The sequence below is a fragment of the Anser cygnoides genome, chromosome 1 (assembly GCF_040182565.1).
Source record: "Anser cygnoides isolate HZ-2024a breed goose chromosome 1, Taihu_goose_T2T_genome, whole genome shotgun sequence".
In the NCBI taxonomy this organism is placed as follows: domain Eukaryota; kingdom Metazoa; phylum Chordata; class Aves; order Anseriformes; family Anatidae; genus Anser; species Anser cygnoides.
Window position 1 is genome coordinate 58,704,524 of NC_089873.1, and position 21,007 is coordinate 58,725,530.

The 21,007-nt window shown below is 45.6% G+C and overlaps 1 protein-coding gene across 1 annotated transcript; it reads left to right on the forward strand.

Moving 5' to 3' along the window:
* Positions 1–5,064: 5,064 nt before the first annotated feature.
* On the forward strand, positions 5,065–12,513 carry CKAP4 (cytoskeleton associated protein 4). The gene is made up of 2 exons (XM_048058422.2): positions 5,065–5,537; positions 9,436–12,513. The coding sequence occupies exons 1-2, from the start codon at positions 5,160–5,162 to the stop codon at positions 10,765–10,767; spliced, it is 1,710 nt and encodes a 569-aa protein (XP_047914379.2). The 5' UTR covers positions 5,065–5,159; the 3' UTR covers positions 10,768–12,513.
* Positions 12,514–21,007: the final 8,494 nt, after the last annotated feature.

Here is a 21,007-nt window from a genome sequence, read left to right on the forward strand (position 1 = left end):
GTCCAACAGGCTAATCCGCTTGGTTCCATACGGAAGACGGTATTTTAAATAACCATTTGTACTACTTTGCCCCAGTTTTTGCATGTCACGTGGCAGTGACAATCAGACAAGCTCATACGAGCTTTGGAGGAGACGGTCTGTGACAGCCTACAGCTGGACAACCTTGTGCAGGGCTGTTTTCACTTCCAAAGACATTGTTTATTATCTGTTCCATCCACTTTGGACTGCTGATGCCCTTTGTTAGTTAACCAGCTGTATCATCTAAAACTGTACAAATAGTACTTGGAGCAAACACCAGGGCCACTCTGGGTCCATTTTGTGTACTCCCTCTGTGAGCCAGCAGTTGTGGAAGCCTGTGGTGCTCAGTGGTTCAGCCTGCACATGGGGGAAAAGGGCTGCCCCAGCCTCACCAAGTAAACTACCTTCTAAAAATGTTCCAGAAAGGGATGGCTTTAAAACATCATTTAATTTTAGCCACAGCAGTGCCTTTCTGCCACAGCACATTAGCTGTTTTGGAGACCACTCTAAAGTACCTAGCTTTCTTTATGGCTCTACAGAGAGGCAGAGACGTCTCTACGTATCACAGAGGCACTGAGGACTTGCTTAAAGATTCCAGTTCAAAAGCCAAGAATAAGTTAGATACTACAGTACTCAGCACTTAGCCACCTTTTTGGTTTCAGTTCCTTCACTGTCCAGAGACAGTGAAGCTATAGGCCGCTATATAGATCTTGAAATAAATTACCTACTGTGGAGATTTGCTCCACAGAGAAATGTCACTCATTTCTTATCGTCTGCGGCTTCTGCAATGTCAACCAGAAAAATAATTTTGCAGCCCTTAAATTTGTTCTAGTTAGTTAAGAATATCAGTGTCTGCATCTTATATAGGACATGCAGGTACAAGTTCAAAAGTTAGAATTGTGTCTCTGTTTGGTCTTAATTATTGGCCTTTCGTTAGAGAACCACTGGTATTTGAAATGAAGGACTAATGTGTGCTCAGCCTTTGCAGCGAGTTACATCATAACTTTTCCTTACTGTTATCAGTAAAACTAGCAGAGGCAATAAAGGCTACAATTAACACACTGTTTTATCCTGCCAATAGCAGCACAGCTACTGAGTGGGTAAGAAGGGCAGCTGCATCTAGCCCTGCAGGTCAGAAATGTCCCAGCATGTGGCTAACCGATGGTTAGAGTGGGAGGAAAGGACAAGGCGTGTTGTTGTTTACACCAGGGCCCATGACAACTAAGTTGAGAACATAACTTGAAGTCACAAGATATTTTGTCCTAATCCTAATAACTGAGCCAGGCATACTGGCTTTAGTGCTAACAGATGGATGTTAAGACTCTGGGTTGACTGAGAACATCAGGCCCAGATTTGATAATAGGCTCAAGAGTGAGACAAAAAGTCTACAAAGCAGGTGTAAAGATGCTTTCTCAGTCTGCTCTTCAGTTGATATTCCTGTATGCCAGGGAGAAATAAGCCTTGTGAGAATGAAACAGGATTGTTGCTTTTTCCCACTGAAGTATTTAGCTTCAAATTCACACAGAGGCAAAACAGAATATTGAAACTTCTGAAGGAAAACAGTACATCAGTAAACATCCCAACTGTGCCAGACTGCAGCATCTTGTTACTTTACCACTGCAACAAATTCCTAATGCACGCTCCCCTCAACACTCTTTCTATAGAGAGGGAAAGGAATTTGGCCCACTGTGTCAAATACAATGAGAAGCTGTCCGTAAAATTATATTCTAGCTCAGAAATAGTTTGCATTGGTTCCTTGGTGAGAAAAAGGCTTAGTTAAGTCTTTGTCACTGCCAAGCTGGAGAAGTGACAGTATAGCAGTTAACTACACTGCCTTACTATCTGAAACAGACTTACATCCTTTGCTGCCTAACACTGATAATCCTCTTGACTGTTGTCTCTGGTATGCCCATGTCTCCATTCATATGGTAAACTCTATGAAATAAGTTGCTACAGACCAAAAATCCTGGGTCTTAGGGTACTGCTACAAAGCCTGGCTTTTCTAGGCCCTTCCTAAACAGAAATCTGAGATCCCTGTTATCCTAAAGTATATGACTGTTAAGGCTGTGTCTAGATGTTAATGTGGAAACTCCAGTATTATGTGCTTCATTTGCTGCTGAAGATTTCTACTCCATCTGCATTGAGGAGGACAGACTATTCTGAGAACTCAACCATTTCAGTGCAAGCTCACCTGTATCACCTCCAGCCACCTCTGGCAGGTATTTAGGACAACCTACTGACCCTGTGTGAGTGCTCTGCTCCTTGCTAGGGTCAGGGCAATCAGCTAAATTTGTTGTGGCACCTGTAACCTGCAGTCCCTGAATGGGACTGGATCTGGGGCTGTGATCTGGCCTGGGTCTAGGATCCACTGTCTCCGAAGAAGATTCAACCTAGAATTTATTAAAAAAAAAAAAAAAAAGTACTGGGAATCAAAGCAAAAACCAAGAAAAAATGTCTTCCAAGACAAGACTCAGTTGGACTTTTTTTTCTCTGATCAAATAGAGGAACAGACAAATTAGCACCCCAAGCCTTTATCTTGCAAGGAGTTATGGCTTGCATATATATGTAATGAACTTCCAGTCATGGAATGATTCTTGGCAAGCAAATGCATTTCAGAATAACAAAAAAGCACAAGAAGGAAATAAATCAAATTGGCACTAGCAGTTCAACAGCCTAGGTACAGACAGAACTGGAAGGAGCTTGTTGCTACTTACATTCTGTAATGTCTTGGAAGCACTGAAACTACTTGTAAGAGATTTCTGCCCAGAAACCTAAGTAGAGCTTTAAAGCTTTATTTTCATTGATTGACTCTATGTCTTGAACAGAATTACTCTTTTCTTTCATCCCACACAGATCTTTAATACAGGCAAACATTACAGATACAGACATGAATACAGTCTTTTTCAAAGTTAGCTTTTTGTACAAAGACATACTAAAATGCAGGGAAAAAGAGTAACATGCCTGAAGGAGTAATCAACTGCCAAGAGCTTTTCATTGCATTGTTCTTAAAAAACAAACCCTCAAAAATCCTTTTGAAATTAACACCATTACTACTGATTGTCTACTGGTTGTTTGCTCTTAGCCTGAGTCTAAATCCATTCTTGCTTTGCTTGTTACTAGTTGTGAACCTCCTTAGGAAACACAAGACAGAGGCACTAATACAAGGCTGCCACATAAGCCTCTCCCCTAATAACTGTGAAAGAAAGGGGCAATATAGAATCAGCTTACTTTGTTCACCATCTGGTGCTGAAATTAAAAAAATAATAATAATAAAAAATCCTTGAGAGTCCATTCTGATGCCCTAGCTACTCAGCGTGTCTATTGGAGAGAAGGAAGGAAGTGTTAACAACTGAGCTACCTCATTTCTGTCTGAAGCATAGGTAAGTGTTGGGATGAACCAATGGAGAAGATTTTTTTAGCATGTTTTTATATTTAGGATTCTCCAGTTATAAACTGTCACATGGGACACTTTGTCACAACACTGTCCTGAGTCCAGAATCTTGGGTCCAAGGACTGGAAGCAGGCAGCATTGTGCAGACACCACCTGATTCCAAGCTCTCCTTTACCAGCTCTGAAACAGAATAAGGCTTGCTTCCAGTTTCAAAGGGAGCAGTGAACAGTAATCAGCACAGAAGGTTCAAGAACTGAAGAGGGCCAAGTATATAAAGAAGTCTCTATAGCTGTTGCCTGCAGAGTACCCATTGAGGCTAAAAGAAAATATGAATCAGTTCCTTTTTGTCAAAATTAGGACCCACTTCCAGGATTGTAACCCACAGTTACAAAGATCAGATGCAGTGACCACCTTCACCTTGCATTGTGTGTGATGCGTGGATACTTTTACACCTCTACCTAAAATGTTACCAAAAAACTCTCCCTGTAATCCATCACTGACTACGGGTACACTGAGAGGTCTATACCGGAAATATCATCAGATTTTTTAGTGAACTGACAGAGAGGTTAAATGCCTATCAGACAAGAGTCACTATGTTAACTGGTCCAGTTAGGGCTAAAGAACTTAAAATGAGGTACAGTACTGATGAATTCAAGGCATATTTTTTACACATTTAAATTTTTCTGCAGTATCATCTGTCCTATAGTCTGGCACAAAACAATAGATGCAGCAGAGGGGGACTGATTTTTTTTTTCCCAAATTTCTACAGTCAACAAAATACATGGTAACAACTGAAGATACAGCTACTAAGTTTCTGAAAAGGGTTTAAGCAGCTCTCTGTGATACCATAAAATCTGAGAGATTTTCAAAAGACGTTTTAAGGTAGCTTCTTTCTGGTACGTCCTATCCACCCAAGCACAGGTCTGGGGCACATCGTCCTCCCTTTCCCACCGTGAGGAGTACCACTCCTCAGCCCTCTACTACCTGTGCCCTAAAACTGCAGCGTCAAGACCACCCAGTTCCCTTGTGCAAGGATTGTCAGATGATCAGATGCATTTTTTCCCCCCCACGCGACCACTAACTCAATGCACAGCAGGCAGTTTCCTCTGCCAGCTCCTCACCCCTTCGCGATGCCTTGCTCTCTCCACCCTCACTTTCCTCTCCACGCCAGCACATCCCAATCACTCAGCTCCCTCTCCATCTGCCTCCTTACTGTGATGTACGAGAAGCAGAGAAACTGGGAGCACCGAGAAGAAACAGGGGGGCTGTGCTCTGCGGGCTGGCCCTGCCCGGAGCAAGAGATTGGGGTAACGGTATCTTGTTTACTGTGGCACCCTGTATGCACAGGCCCGTCAGCCTTTGCCGCCCTGGCTGGGGCACGGTTGGGAAGATGAAGGCAGCGGGCCCACACCGACGTGGGGAGACAGAAGGAAGAGCGTGCTCAGAGCTCACGGGCTCTGTAGGGAATTTCGGTCCTCGGCGGGGTGCAGGCGGCGCTCCCCGCCCCGGGACCTCCCCCGGGCTCCCGTCCCCGTCTCCCGGGGGCTGAGCGGCGGCCGCCCCCTCCTCCCCCCCCCCCCCCCCCGTTGCCTCCCTCGGGCCGGGCCCGGCCCCGTGTGCGTGGCGGCTCCCCGGGGCGGGGCGGGGAGGGGAGCTCGGCGCTGCCCGGCCGCCGCCCCCGCCCCATCGCTCCGCGGCAGCCTCCTTCCTTCCCTCCTTCCCTCCCTCTCCCTCTCCCTCTCGTCCCGCCATGTCGTCCGCCAAGCACCGGGGCCCCAAGGGGGGCAGCCCGCCCGCCGCCGCCAACGCCAACGAGCGGGGCTCGCAGCCCGGCGGCGCCGAGGAGGCGGCGGCCAAGAAGCCGGCGGCGGCGACCCACGGCCGGGGCGGCAGGGCCGCGGCGGGGGGCGGCGGCGGGGGAAACCGCTCCGGCTCCGGCTCCGGCTCCGCTCCTCGCCGCGGCTGGGCGCTGCTGCTGGGCGCCGCCGTGGTGCTGGGCGCCGCGCTGCCCGCCGGCTGGTACGTGCGGCAGCTGCGGGAGGAGGTCGGGCGGAGCGCCCGGGAGAGGGAGGCCTCCGGCCGGCAGCGGCAGGAGCTGGCCGCCACCCTGGACGCCGTGGTGCAGAAGGTAGGGCGGCGGGGGACCGGGGAGGCAGGGAGGTGTCCCGGCTCCACCCTCCCGAAAGGCTGGGCGTCTCCCAGCGGGTGCAAACGTGGCCCCGGGGGCAGCCCAGGCGGCAGCCGGCCCCTGCTCGGCTTGGCTGGGGCACGAAGCCATTTTCCGTACGCCCGGGCGTCGGTGGGACCCGCGGGTGCGAGAGCTGACCATCGGTCATCTCCTGTCACGCTGTCCCGTCGCGAGTGCAAAGGCAGCGCGGTGAGGGGTGGCCTGCCCTCGGTGCCACGTCCGGCGGGCAGGTGCACGCACAGGGGCTGAAGGTTTTGGCTGGACGTGGCAGGAGCCGCAGCGGTCCTGCCCAGGAACCCAGGAGTGCCAGCAGCGCAGGCCTGACACGCCTGCCAACCCCTGCCGCCATCTCCTGCACAGACAGCGAGGCCGCCGCAGCCGTAGCAGGGGTGTGAAGCTGCTGGCAGAGAGTGGCTTGAGGGATGTGAAGGAAGCGCTCCTTCCCCCCCCCCGGTTTTGGTTTTGTTCGCTCAGGCCCTGTGAGCCCTCGAGCTAGAGCTTGACAAGTGGCACTTCCCATTGGGATATGTCTTAAGGGGCCCGAAACCTGTCAAACACACTGCATGTGACAGCGTGTAATCAAGCAAAATGCACATAGCAGGCGTCAGTCTAGGGAGTAGGTAAACGGGCTTGCGAGCAGTAAGTAAAGTTACAACTCAAGCAGATCAAAGACGAGGAGATTCCTGTCCCAGCTTGACTGCTGCACGCTCAGCAAGCCCTCTCCCTGCGGACACCTCAGTCCCCGTGGCTGAGGGGCCTGGGCCCCATCAGGAGGACGGGACAGGGCAGGACAGCAGGGCTGGTGCTGGCGAGGGTCCCCCCGCCGCCCCGTGGCGTTCCCGGAAACACGGCAGCATGCACACGTGGAGTCTGTGGGATCCGCCGTGGCGCTTCCTCTCATGGGGAGGAAAAGGAAAAGTCCTGGAGGGGAGAAGGGCTGCTGCGAGAACGCAGGGCCACAGTGGTGTTTCCAAAGGTGATTTTTAAATCCTTATATTTTCCCCGCTGATGACTGCGCTGTGATTTGAACCAGCATTTTTTTTTAACTTTTTTTTTTCCTTCCAGTTTTTAAGGCATTTTTGTACACTTTGTAGGATGGAAGAAATTGCAACGGCAGGGAACAGGGTGTAAGATTATAGTACACAAGCATAGAAGCCAGATGTATGAGCAATATATAAGCTCATCCAAGCACAGGAATGGATGCAGATTGCTGCCTTTGTCTCTGCATTGTTGCAGAAGATCTTAGGTATCTGTTGCATATTATAAGAGAGAGGTGTATAGTGTAAGTTTATAAATAGTTACTTTGAAAGAGAACTGAAACTGATTTCCTATATATAGCAGACGGCTGATGTGAGACATACAGTAATACAAGAATAAGAGATGGGAAAGATAAAACAGACTTTCGATGTAACCCTTGAAAGCTTTGTTTGCTGTGGCTTTGAGTTGCATTTGCAGAAGAGAGCACTTGAGGAAGAAGAGACCATTATTTCTCTGTTGTAAAAAAGTGTGGGGTCCCACGTTGTACTTAGAGGGTACTGTCAGTGCAGGCTGCCATATGGAGCTGTCTTTCCCCTTTACTCTTTTACTGCAGAGAGCTTTTGTCAGGAGTAAGTGTTATATAAGCTCATCTGTTTTATACATCAGCAGTAGGAGGAGAAAGGAAATGATGTGGAAATTTAGTCTTCAATATAGCACAGCTTTCAGAGAGGCCAAGGTTGCTTGGTGTTTGAATACAAGGTAGTATGACCAGTTAGAGAAGACGTACAAGTTAGCTCTAGCTATATTTTTATGTGCTGTTTATGGTGTTAAACTTTTCAAGGGCTATGGTTTCAAACATTGCCAGCCACAAAGAGCAAGCAGGCAAACTCACAAGTAGGTGCATGCACAAGCCAACCGCGCAGTGGGGATGAGCTATTACTTTGAAGTTGGGAGTTTTACATTCCTCTTGTGAGGGGTTTGCTTTGGGCCCTGGTGGCTCTTGGTGAGCTGAGCATAGGCTTGGACAGGTGAGATTAGAAGCTGGTCTAGTTAGAGGATTCGGGTCCATTTTATTATATCAGAGCTCTCTGATCTTCAAACAGCTGGCCCATGTAGAAGTATAGGAAAGCAGCTCCAACTTACACCATGAGCATTGCCCAAATGTAGTGGACAAGTTCATATAAAGTACTTTATAAGTGTGGAGGGCTGGATTCCCTCTGTACAGCAGCAGAGGTCTCCTGGCACTCTAGAGGCGTCCCCTGCCCATTTCTGATGCCTTTTCTTAGACAGACATTTGAAGATGGTTAGTTGCAAATTTCAATTTGGTGGTTCAGATGTGTCAAAGAAAATAAATTCTGTCATAAGACAGGGAGAAGAACTTTGATGCACTCTTTTTCTAGATTTCTGAAGTCCATTTATAGTCATTCAGAAAATGCTATGCAGAGAAAATCAGAATGAATGACAGCTAAAATGTAGTGGAAGTGGGGCTGATGAGTCAGAGTAATGGCTGTTGCCCTGCTGCAATGCGTATGGCAGAATTACTTTCTTTGTTCCCCCTCTTTCGTTCATTTCTAGTTTCCTATGCAAGTGCTAGAGAATACAAGTATAGGGAATGTGAAGTTATTGCAAACCCTTTTACAGAAGAGGGGGGGGGTAAAGGAAGTAATATTTATGGGTATTCTTCAAACTTTGGGGATCCTTCAAACCAAGAGCAAGTCTCACAGCCAAGCTCTCGAGTTCTTTCACCGTGTAGAATTCCCTTAAAAACAATGAGGATTTGGTAAGGGAATTAAGTTTTGCAAAAATACAAATAAATAACTTAATTTCTTATTAGGTGTTCTGAGATGAAATTCTAGGTTCAGAGGCTGCCTGGGAATTGCTGGAGCCATTCTCAGTTAAAAAGAAGAGAAAAGTCTCTGTATATTTCTTTCTAGGAATAAATAAAGTATATTTCCTTCTATTTATAAAATAAAACCACCCCTCCAGCTGTGTATCTAATCAGTAAACATGGCAGTCCATGTGGCATGCCTGATTAATATACCCCTCAGACACAGAGAGTAGCATGAGGCAAGGCAACATGCATTACTCAGCACTTGCCATCATGCCAAACCCTTGAGGTATTTTCTTCGTGACGGATTCCTGTTGCACCCAGCGGGAGTGCTTACGCTGCTTTACAAACTCCAGAAAAATACAACCCACACACGCACAAAAAGACTTCTCAACAGTCTTGAGTCTGATACTCTGCTTGGTCCCAGAATTAAGTAATCCATGCTTCCCTGTTGGTGTGCCTGGATCTTAACTTCAAGAGCTGCTCACCCCTTGCCCTTTTCCCTGTTTCTGCCACTAAAACTGTGGTAAAGAGAGTTTTTGTGATCGGGAAGCTTCATAGCACACCCGACCCAGTGGTAACAGCTCTCTGTATTAACTTGAGACAGAAGCCAGTGAGTCCCCTTGGCCATTGCTACAGCTTTGTTCTAAGCCTATGTACGTACGTAGAGCCAACCCAAGGAATCATATAGCTCAGGGGTCCAGATGCAAACTGTGGAGGCTTGGGCTTGATTTTCACTTCCACAGATTTCCTGGATAATCTGTGGCAGGTCAGCGAGGGCCAGGTGTCCTTAGTGGAAGGTATGTGCACCTATAGATCTAAGGCCTATAGATCACCTAAGACTCTTCATGCTGGCTTTTTTTGTACCTCCTGGATCTGTGTGCTATAGAGTGATCTCAGGTAGGGAGTGTGATGGATTGCAAAGTGATTGTTTAATATGGTAGTGAGGGCCATAAGAATCTTAGAAACAAACGGTAAGGATGCTGGTAAGGATGAAACTGTAAATATTAACCATCAGGATTTCTGTTTTAGGTGCGGTCCCTTCAAGCCACGTTTGGGGATTTTGAATCCATGATGAAAATTGCTCAGCAGAAGCAGGAGGTTACTGAGAAGGCTGTTAAGCAAGGGGAGAGTGAAATAAACCGGATCAGTGAAGTGCTTCAGAAGCTGCAAAATGAAATTTTGAAAGACTTGTCTGATGGCATCCACATGGTGAAGGATGCAAGGGAACGAGACTTCACATCGCTGGAAAACACAGTGGAAGAGAGACTAACAGAGCTAACCAAGTCTATAAATGATAACATTGCTGTATTCACTGAAGTCCAGCAAAGGAGCCAAGATGAAATCAACAATATGAAAGCAAAGGTTGATTCACTAGAAGAAGCAAATGTGTATAAGCATGAGATAAAGGTGCTAAAAGATGCTTTTGATGAGATGCAAGCATCCATGAAAAGCAAAGAAAAGGACATAGAGACCTTGAAGAGCACAATAGACTCTATGGAGTCTGATGTGTATACCGAAGTGAAAGAGTTAGTCAACCTCAAACAGGAACATGAGAAATTCAAAGAGGCTGCAGACACTGAACACCTCTCATTAAAAGCTTTACAAGAGAAAGTTCTGAGGGCAGAGGATTCTATTATGCATCTCCCTGGTGACATTAAAAGACTTGATGAAGATTTACTGCAGGTTAAAGCCGAGCTCAGCAAATGGGAAGAAAATGAACTCTTCAGAAAAGCATTAGAAACTTTTGAAAAGAACAGTGAAGGACTGGAGTCTCGACTGAGACACATAGAAGAGAGCTTGGAGTCTCTAACTTCTGTTGCTGCTCAGCATGGTGAAAAGTTGCAGTCTTTCCTTTCTAAGGAGGCAGAGTACGAGAATAAGCTCAATACTCTAGAACAAAGCATGAGTGATCTTCAGGGAATCTCGGGTATGGACGTCACTTCAGTCTCAGACGTTCTCAAAAATCTTGGTGAATCACAGACCTCACTGTACAATGACGTAGAGAACTTGAGAAGAAGTATCAGTGACCTGCCATCCTCTGGTGCTCTTCAGGATGTCCAGAAGCAAATTAGTGCTTTGTTGGACCAAGGAAATCTTCAGACAGATCAAGCACATTCTCAAGGCTATCTTGAAAAATTTAATTCTGTGGAAGGCTCTGTAGATGAACTGAGATCTTCTGTCAGCCAGGTTGATTCAGATTTGAAAATGATCAGAACTGCAGTGGATAGTTTAGTCTCCTACTCCGTGAAAATTGAAAATAATGAGAACAACTTGGAGTCTGTGAAGAGCTCAATAGATGACCTGAGGAATGATCTGGAAAGATTGTTTGTGAAAGTAGAAAAAATACACGAAAAAGTTTAGGCAGCAGTGCTCCTTGTGCAAATATTGGATTATAGAAAATAGCTTTTGTATGCACAGTTTTTTACTCTTTTTAAAAGCAGTTTGATACCTCCAAAGAGAATAAGAATACTTTAATAATAGAGACAGTTCTGCTTATTTCCTTTATTTCTCTTTTGGTGTAGTTTTTTATTTTATTTTTTTTTCCTATTTTGTTTTAAGAAAACATGAGTTTAGTTGGGGGTTGAGTTTCTAAGGGCTCTTCTTCTCTGTAAAGTTGTACCGCTGAAACCGTAGTGGTGTAACTAAGGCACGACAGCCTCATTAGCATGGGCACATATTTAACGGTATTAAGGTGTTTCACGCTAGGACACTATATAACCCACACCAAAGGGCCACAGCTGTTCTGGTATGAAGAAGTGCCATATGCACTGACGATTTTAGTGATACATTTGGTTCAAGGAACAAAAGAACGAACCTATCACCCTGTCTGAAACTGCTACTGGTAAATTGTGGACAGGGTTTGAAGCAACTCATCTGTTTCTGCAGTTTGGGGCTCAGCCATGGAGCCTGTAGCAGGTACCAGCTGAGCTGCAGTATGTTTCTGTGTGCCCGTAATCTGTACTGTGGAGCTAACAGGCGTTAGTTGGACCCCCAGTAAGGAAAGGTTTGAGGTAAGTGGTGTTGCTTGGGGATGAGACCTGAGAGAGGTGCTCCACCACATGGCGGGAGAGATTTATTGTATGATCGCAGGCTTCTTTACCAGCGTCTGTAGCTGCCAGTGAGGAAGATCAGTGCTTAACATGGACATCTGAAAGAGGGGGAAAGTTTTAACAGGGTACAGTAATATTTCTGTCATATTTTTGGGCTGTTTACATGATGAGGCTGTTTCTTGTAAAGTCCTAATTCTCCGTGATGCAGGATTTTCTGTAAAAATGATCACAAATTTGAATGAGGGAGGACAAAAGTCACAGCTCTCGTGTCCCTGTATAGCAAGCATGCTAATAATAATGTTACACTTCACAACACAAAAGGGGGGAAATCAGCATGAAATCAGCAGAATTGCTTCTAAATGTGTACTTTTCACACAGCTGTCAGTGACCTGAACTGTTGCTGCACACTCAGGACTTCGGGTCAATTCCTTATCGCTGGTGTCCCCAGGTGTCTGTCTGCCCGGGGCGCTGGTGGTGAAGGATCCTTCCAGTAACTGGTTGAGAGCGAGGAAAAGGTGTCGCAATACTCTAGGTGTTGGAGTTCATTTTAAAACCACTTCCACAACTTTCTCGGTTTTCTGTCTTTTTGGAAAGGATTTCTAATATCCCTCCTTTTCAAGTTTACTTTTCAACTTTATCCAAAGAGTTGATACAGGTGTCTGCACGTGGAGACATTGGATATAGGGGCCACCGCTGTCTCGTGCGCATCGTGCCCACCTCTGCCTGCACTTTGACTACATTAGGAAAATCATTCCTAGAAATAGCACTTCCCAAAAGCGATGTGTTTGTGGGAACAGCACAGGTAAAAAGGAGTTCTCTTAGGTAAATAAGTAGTGAACTGTATTTCCTGTTGTTCCCACAGTAAATAGGAAAGAATTGCTGGCAAAGAAGGAGGGACCCATGGCATTAAGATAACTGTTGTCACCGTTTGAACTGCACTGTTCTCTGTTGACTTCTCAAGTTCTTGAACAATGTTGTTTAGGTTACTGTGAAACGAACTGTATGGCTTATTTGCGGTATTTTTAATACATAATAAACATTTGGAATATTCTTTGCACCTTTTTTTTTTTTTTTTTGATTGCTGCTTAGTTAATGTAGTGTTTCCCAGGAGGCTTCCAGTGCAGGAAAGGGCCTGGGGGAAGCACCAGAGCTTTACACTGAGGTGGGGCAAAGCCCTTTACTTCTCAGCTTTCATTGAGGAACACAGAGGTAGTTTATCTGCTGTGCTTACAGAGGAGCTCTTGAAGATGGGATTTGAGCCTGATCAATGCATTAGTGTTGAACATAATGTTCAGAAGCCAGAGATGGTCATTGTGAGGTGAGAAATACATGATTTATGCAATGAATGGAATGCCAGATACTTCCAGGAATGCCATTAATAAGACTTTCTCAATGCCTAGAGCATGTAGAACAGAAATAATGTACAGAAAGGACCTACATCAGATTTTCAAAGTGCCTGCACCTTTTGGGTAGCTTTGAACATTGGACCGCAAGGGCCATAAGCTGGTGACACCTCCATGAAGGACACCTGCCTTTTAAAAGTTTGGGGAAGGCTGACTTCATTTTGATTGCCCACAGAGATGAACCCAAGTCTGCCATGTAAGTAGCTTTGAAACGGTGAGAGCCAAATCTCTCATTTTGGAATGGTGAGAGCCCCGCACTGCTTAGCGTTGGTGAAGGGCTCTGGGCATCATCATGTCCTGGTAGTTCCTGAGGCCTAATTCAGAGAGAGTTCATAATCATTCATGTTATTAAACTACCTATGTGTTCAACATAACAGGTGAGCCTACAAGCCCTTCCATCTAAAAGAGAATTGACACGACCTACTGACAGAAGCTGGCCATGAGCACGCAGTGGCTTTGAAGCTCAGTAGCCACGTGGTGAGGGAGCATAAAGATGCTGCAACGCCAAGAGTACAGTAAGGCCAAACTGGATCTCAAAGGTTAAATGAAAAATGACTAGTTACAGTTCTAGTAACCTAAATTCAATGGCACGCTATTGAAATTATTTGTTTTACTAAATAGTTGTCCATAAATAACAATGTGACTGGAGACAGGCACAGCTGCAAGGATCCCTTGGCAAGCCTGAGGTCCAGCTTCTATATGTGGCTTGACAACCTCATGCATCACAAACACTTCCAATGCCCTAATAAATGCTCACAGAGCACACTGAGTCCTAGTGCTGCCCTTTACCACTGTTTTTACGCTCCAGTAAAAGCAGTGCAGAAGATCTCTGGCCATTCATAGTCTGTTGCCAGTGTCATCTTACGTTATCAGTGGTTCATGAATAAAACACTGTTTCAATCACAAATTTCAGATGAAATTGTCCAATTGCTTGAAGAGGTATTGATCGAGTCAGCTCACTAATGTTTGTCTTCATTTTCAGCTCTTGGCTTCTTATCAGTGGAGAGGCCACTACATGTGGGCACTGAGGACTTGATTACACTGGCCAGGACTTGCCCAAATCTCTGCCCTAGCAAACCTGGCAGAGGTAAATCTGGTGCGTTTGCAGCGACTTCTCCCAGCAGGGATTAGGCTGCTGGCTCAAGCGAAATAACCTGTAACAGCAAAAGGGATTGCTGGTGGTGTAGATGTGTACGTTAGAGGTTTTGTTGAAACGTGGCTTAGTGGTTTAATCTTTTCACCATTTTATTTGACATAACTCAGCTGGGAGTATAAACAAAGTTTGCAGAAAAGTTAAATGACTACAGGAAAAAAGGCTTACTGAGATGTACAAACACCAGAATAGCCTAAAAATGTGCCGTGTGTGCCCTCCGCTCTGCTCGGCACTGTTAAGGACAGGACATCCTCTCTCCAGTCTGGGGCACTCGGGAACAGTGCGGCTTAACTGGGGAGACTCTGGAAGAGGAAAAGGACGATGAGCAGAGGTAAAATGTTTTGTGAGAGAAGATTGAGCAGTTGGGCTCATTTAGACTTGAGAACAGTGGAGGGAGGATTGAAGGAAAAAGAGGGAGGAAACAAATAATAAACAACGTTCAAATACTTTAAAAACTGTTCTGAGAAAAGAAAACCCCTTTGCTTCTTGAAAAACCCGCTGGCTTCTTGTGGAAGTTCAGGCAAAAGCACTGCTGGTGCCCCCTCCTGAGCCGCGACTTTCAGGGTTTACACGTGTCAGGAACAGCATGGGGCAGTCCCACAGTGTGCTTCTCTTCCCCTGCAGCCCATATTTTTGACCTCACTGGATTCAAGAACTCACCCGCCAAATTCAAACTACCCAAAAGTCTGAGAGGTGCTGCACTAGGAGAGTGTGCAGGGAAGCAGCCCCTCGCAGTGCTGCCAGCACTGCCCCGTTCTGTTTTTAATATTCCCCATATATGATATTTAGCACTGTGAGATGCTTGCTAATCCCTGTTAGTCCTTGAAGTACCCTTACATTGCTGCTTCCCTGCCCCTCCTGCATGCATTTTAACCATCATCATCCTCTGCCTGCCATGAGCAGGTATTAGCAGGTAGCAGAGATGCAGAGTCAGAATATTTACACACAGGACTTTCTCAACATTTAGTTCCAAATCTTGGTATGAGATGGTCTAAGAGCATGCCAATCAATTCATTTTCCAAACAATCCCTTTCCTCCACAGTGACCAAAGATGCTCAAAGAGCAATTCTGCCATGCACACCAAAAGCAAAACGTGTATTTTCTGTTTGCTCACATAAAAAACCTCTCCAGAATTTCTTGGTATGAAACATTTTGCAAGCTCCCAAGATCATCTACCTTCTCAACAGTCAAAGCTTCCTCATGCACAGAGAAAGGGAACTCAGGAATCGGTTTATAAGATCAGAGTTTGAGGATTCCTGCATTTATAATGCAAGTGCTAAAACCCAGAGGTATTTGCAGGTAATGCAGCATCACAGTTTTAGCCTGATAGACCTAAGACAAAGAGATCCTGAAACTCTGTTTTTTCTTTTTTGTTTGTTTGTTTGTTTGTTTTTTATATTAGAGCATACAGAGCAGGTGTTTCTTTGGCTGATACGGATCTGCAAGTAGTGCACCTAACGATCTTTTCCAAGGCGGTGCTGTCTAGATGCTCAGCTTAGCATTCCAGCAAAAATCTTTTCTCAAGTGATTACAATTTCACCGTGAGAGGAATAAAAGCCAGAGAAGCAATTTCTTTTTACTACATATCTTGTTAAGAAGAAACTAATTTACTCGAAATATTTATTACCCAGATAAGTCCTACACCCCACCCTGGTGTCCATCCACAGTTGTAGAGGAAGAAGCTAGTTCAAATAAGGCCGGCTTTGTTCCACTCAGAAAGATTTTCCCTTGGCACACTCTAGATGTAAATATGTCAGATTCCTGTGGATAATCCTTTCCTGTCAATACGGCTTAGGTTGGGGTTGGGATGGAGTCCTATAGTTATGAGTAAGGATGGAAAACATAACAAGCACAGAATGAATCAGGGTTACCTTGAAACTCTTTCAAACTATTTTAGTGCTCTGGCTTTCAAATAAAGTTCTGATAATTTTGTGTGTTTTGTTTTTTTGTTTTTTTTTCCTTTCTCACTTTTGACAAAACTTCCCATAAATATGTATGTGCTAGGGGATGCAGAATATGGTGTTTAAACATTACTTGCTTTATAGTAATAATTTGAAGCTGCATACCAGTTTAGCACTTCAATTGTCAGTCACTGCAGAGCCACACATCTACAGAGGGCACTACAAGAGACATTATCTAAACAACTGAATTTAGATAATGCTCCGCAAAAGGGAGCAGGACCCGGTCTGAAGGTGGTTTGCCTGGAGCCAGAGCTCCAGGAAGGGCAGCAGGCTGCATCAGGGCTGCACAGCCCATGGAGCCTCGCCTGGACGACCTCTGCACGCTGCTCGAGGTCTGGAAATGGAGAAGAGTGAGGTCTGCAAAAAATTTCCAACCCGCTCCTTTATAATTCCTATGTACTGATGGGAAACTTAGAAGTTATGGCGGGACAAGGGTCGTGGTCCAGATCCCACTGAAGTCAATAGCTACACTCCCATTTCCTTTACTGGTACAAAATCAGGGCCAAAGCACTTTTCCCAAAGCCACACAGAAAATGTGTAATATACCCAGCAATGATTTCCAGTACCTAAAGCTACAAAAATCCTCTCCTCTCCTTCGAGTGTATCAGAGCAGCTTAGCGAAATACCTAATAGCCAGCAGATCTTCCCGTACTGAGGGAGCCTTTCCTTTTTGAAGTCTGCTTCTCCAGGTCTGGGCACGTCAGCATAAGAACATTATCAAAGTGGAGAACACAGACTCAGATGGTTTATGGCTTAAACAAAATGGTTTATGGTCTCGGGGAAGCAGATTGGGCCTCAGGGTGTATTTACTAGCTATTTCTGTACAGAAGATTGCAAACATTAACAGCACAGACAGCCCAAAGCTCATCATTAAGCACATCACTGAGGGTTGGCCTTCTCCATGCTGTTGTTTCCAGCTGCCTGGAGCTGTGGGCAGAGTCCTGCTACACTGGTACCTTCAGCCGAGGTGTTCAGAGATCCTATCACAGCCCGCAGGGCTAGGAACAAAAGGGACATTGACCAATGCCATCTGCAGGTAGTGCCCGGAGTGAATGGAGCTGTTGTTACCTCCACCTCAGCACCTACAGCCCCATCGCCCTCTTCTAACAGGCGCTGGGTGACAAGGCTTATGTAGGTACCTGTGTGCTGGAGTGCTCTGGGCACCAAGCAGCTCTACCAGTGGCATATTTTGTAGGATTAAATATGGACTTCAAGCACCCTCCTGTGATCATCTTTATCTCATCCCCATACCAGATTTCTAACATCATATGTTCAGGTCTGAAGATGGCATTGTTCTTAGCAATTTTGTTAAGTGTTGTGCATTCTTGGGATGTTTTTTATGAGAAAGGAAAGAAACTCAGTTCTGTCTAATGTGCTTAACTTTTAAAGATGTGCACGAGAAAGAACAGCTTTTCCATTCAGGAAGGAGATGTTTGTACAGCTAAAAATACCCCTACTAAGCTTTTGTGAGCATGAGATTGATGGAAGGATAATTAACGTTTGCTGGAGTCTGAATCCTTACAGATAATTAACTGAGGTGATAATAACCTCTTAGACCCATGAAAAAGTCCTCCGTACTTGAATGCACTCAGAGATCAAACTGCATTACAACACCCCAGAAGAATGTCCCAGCCTTCCAAGGGCTGCAGGTTGGTGGCAGGGCTGGAGAAAGCCCTGAGCCTCCTCCTCCCTCAGACATTTGGTGTTTACAGCCACTGCAGCTGTAGGGACAGCGGGATGGCTGCTCGAGGCCTTCTTTGGGTTTAGGGGAGCCTCTTCTGGTCAAGTCAGGGGTAGGACATCTTAAAGCCTTCAGAGCATCTTTATCACGCCCTCCGTTCCCTGCCTCTGTGGGATCTCACATCTCATAGCATATGATCCAAGGCCCATGGACATTGACGGATCCTTTTCTGTTGATTTCCACCATCACTGGAGTAGTCTGAGGCTGGAAGAGGTTAGAGGAAGGTGAAGAATTCAGTCACAAAGCAAAATTTGCAAGGACCAAGTAGACTGGATACCTCCTGCTTTCCAGCCTCCAGTCCCACTATGTATTTTCCAGTGTTTGGGGAACTTTATTAGTTTATAATTTTTTTTTCCAGGGCAAAGAATCTTCTATTTCTTCTGTCCACTCTCTCAACTTGGTCAGGGAGTACTTATAAACGAAGTTGGCAGTAGATAGTGGAACTCCAGTATTATTTGTTAAATACAAACCTCAAAGATAGTTTTTGGTTCAGGTCACGTAGGAAGATCAAGGACTTTAAGCATTGCAATGAAATGCTCCAGAAGTGTTGGCAGCTGTGTAATGCAAGAGAAAAATCACTTGCTTGAACTTTCAGGAATCAGTGCATTTTCTCCAAATCCACAGAAATCTCTGAGGGTTGGCTGGGGGATTGCATTTAGATTTCATCCATTTGTTCATCCAGTTTAGAGGGTCACTATTTGCAAGCAATCTTGCTGTTGTCGTGGGCGTTCTGCAAATACTCTTGGAAGAGAAGTGGGTGCCTCATGGCGATGTCTTGGGGTCCTGGGCCCTGCAGGATGCATGTTGGCTCCGTGCTGAACATGGCTGGGTAGTGCAGCTCTTGTGGACACGGAGGTCTGACCCCAAGCCTCAAAAAGGTGGAGAAAAGGCTTCATCTGTCCAAGAGTGCTACTGCACTAGCCTTTGTTCAGGCCCTAAGTTGCTTTTTCTTGCCTACACCAAGCTTTTCCTTAGGTTTGCTATTTAGTATTCATTACAATGGGTATAATTTACTGCTTTACCTATAGAAGTAATTCAGTAAGAGAGCTGCTGATTCAAATGGTTGCACAGAGCTAAATCCCCGTTTGGGAAAGTTTTTGGACTATAAAAAGAAGTACATCTATTAAAAAGCGTTTTTGGAGTGCTGCTTATTGTTCCTTTCAAGCTCTCCCATGTCACTGTAACACAAAGTTATCCCGCTCCCGAAAAGCAATGAAACACATCCAAGTGCTGACCGTCTCCACTTCACAGCCCCAGAAGAGGGCTCTGGCTGACAGCTGGCTCTGCCCCGACACATCTCGAACCCCCAGCCCCAATTTACACGGCTGGCACCCCTCTGACGTCCATACCGGGTAAAGACAAACACGTGCTGCAGCGCTTTGCTAGGACCGCCGGGCGGCCTTGGACCAGACTGGAAAGAGGAGTTCCCCCCGCTGCAAATGAGAAATTCTCATCAACAGATGATTTATTGGTCCCTCTCCAACGACACTTTTGTTTTAAGAGTGCTTCAGTTACCCTCTGCTGACTGGAATTTTTCATTTACGTTGGAGAAGCCTCGCTCCTTGACTTGAAAAACAGCTTCCAGCGAGCAAGAAATGCTGCAGGACACAGCCTGTGGCTTTGGGCACGACAGCTCACCATGCTCACTGCCACGGGAGCCTCGCCGTTCTTTCCCCATTTTATTTTCCTTGCCTTACGCTTTACACAGATGTTTGTAATTAGCTTCCCGCCCCCCCCATTTTTTTTTTTTTTTTTTTTAGGTTGCCTTGTTACATCTCCCTTTGCTCCAGCCTGCCGTCTATGGGTTTCCCCATATTTAAGTCCTGGGCATTCCTCACCAATGCGCCTGCTGAAATGCTTTTCCTGCAGAAGAAATCCCTTTTCCACATGGTTTCCAGTAAAATAAGGCAGAGCAAGTCCTTGTAGCAAAGGAAAATCCCCTCTGGGGAAAGCCCCTAAGTGCAGTGAGAGACTCAAGACCATCAGCTAACCTGTTTTCAAAAATAAGAGCAGCATTTAGAGTGTGGCTTTAAATTCTTTTTCTGCATTTTGATCTCAGCCATTATACGCACATTTCTGATAATGAAACTCCCGCCGGCTGCATTTTTGAGTCTCCTTTGCATTAATCAAGGAAAAAGTTTTGGGTGTGTTGGCAGATCTCTATGTAGCTTCAACTAGTAAGTTTATTTAAAACAACCATTTTCTTTAATTTTAATCCTGATGTTGCGAAGAATCTTACGTTGCTGTATTAAGCATTTGTAGGGAAGTGTAGCGTCTGCCCATTCTTTCCCTGCCTTCTCCCAGTAATTTCACTGGGAGCATTTGCTGCAGACAAACACTGTAGTTCGAGGCAGTTCAACTCACTTCACTCTTATCAAGTGGGTTATTAAAGTAGGGTTAGTACCTCTTGTATACCTGCTAACAAGAGGGAAATGACACTTTATTATGATGATCTAAAGATGTTAAATGTCATAAATGTGTGTAAGCAGCTGTGGGAAACCTTCCCAGCACATTTGGGTGCAGAGCTGCAGCGGTGCCTGTCTGCTCTCACGCACTAGTACAGCACTAGAGGGCAAAAGGAGGGCAAAGCGTCCTTAGGAGGGGATGTCTTGCTGAGGTCTCTAATCCTGCAGGTTCGTTTGTGGAGACATGAGAGCCCTTTCTCATCTCTCTGTCAATGCAAATGGACTTCAAAGTTAAAACAATCCCATAGTCTATCAAGAATGTGCATTGCTTAAGATGTTGTGTAGAATAGGTCTGCTGGTGACCATCTCTGGGCTAACTGACATGCTTCTTGCTGCCCTAAACCTGGTCATATTCTCAAACAAGGCAGAATTTCCCACCTCCTGCCCTAATGATGCATGGGGAGGCAGGCTGCTGCTGACCAGGCTTTCCGTGACACATGAAGAGATCACATAGGTAACTCACACGCTGTTTGCTAAAGTGTATGTGGCTCTCTTCACAAATACAGGGATATATTGTAGTTACCTTTCTAGCTGACTTGCCTGTACTAATTTGGAGGTCTCCAACACTCAGACAATATCTTCTGACAGTGCCCCAAATTTTCCTTTTATTTCTTTATATAGGATAACGGGAGCTCTTCCTAGGGATTACTTGCGAGCGCCCAGCTCAGCTACTGCAACAGCAACAAGCAGTTCTCTGTCCTGCGGGAGGAGTGCTGCGTCGTGCTTCATGCAAGGCTTAGACCTCAGCTTTGTGCTGAGGCTTCTTCAAAGGTGGTGAGGAAGAGCAAAGCTGGCAAACCTCACCGCAACTTGAGTGGGATTCAGTCC

Coding starts and splice junctions, on each gene's coding strand:
- CKAP4 (XM_048058422.2), top strand. CDS start 5,160: ATGTCGTCCGCCAAGCACCGGGGCCCCAAGGGGGGCAGCCCGCCCGCC. Junction 5,538..9,435: donor TGGACGCCGTGGTGCAGAAG/GTAGGGCGGCGG, acceptor TTTCTGTTTTAG/GTGCGGTCCCTTCAAGCCAC.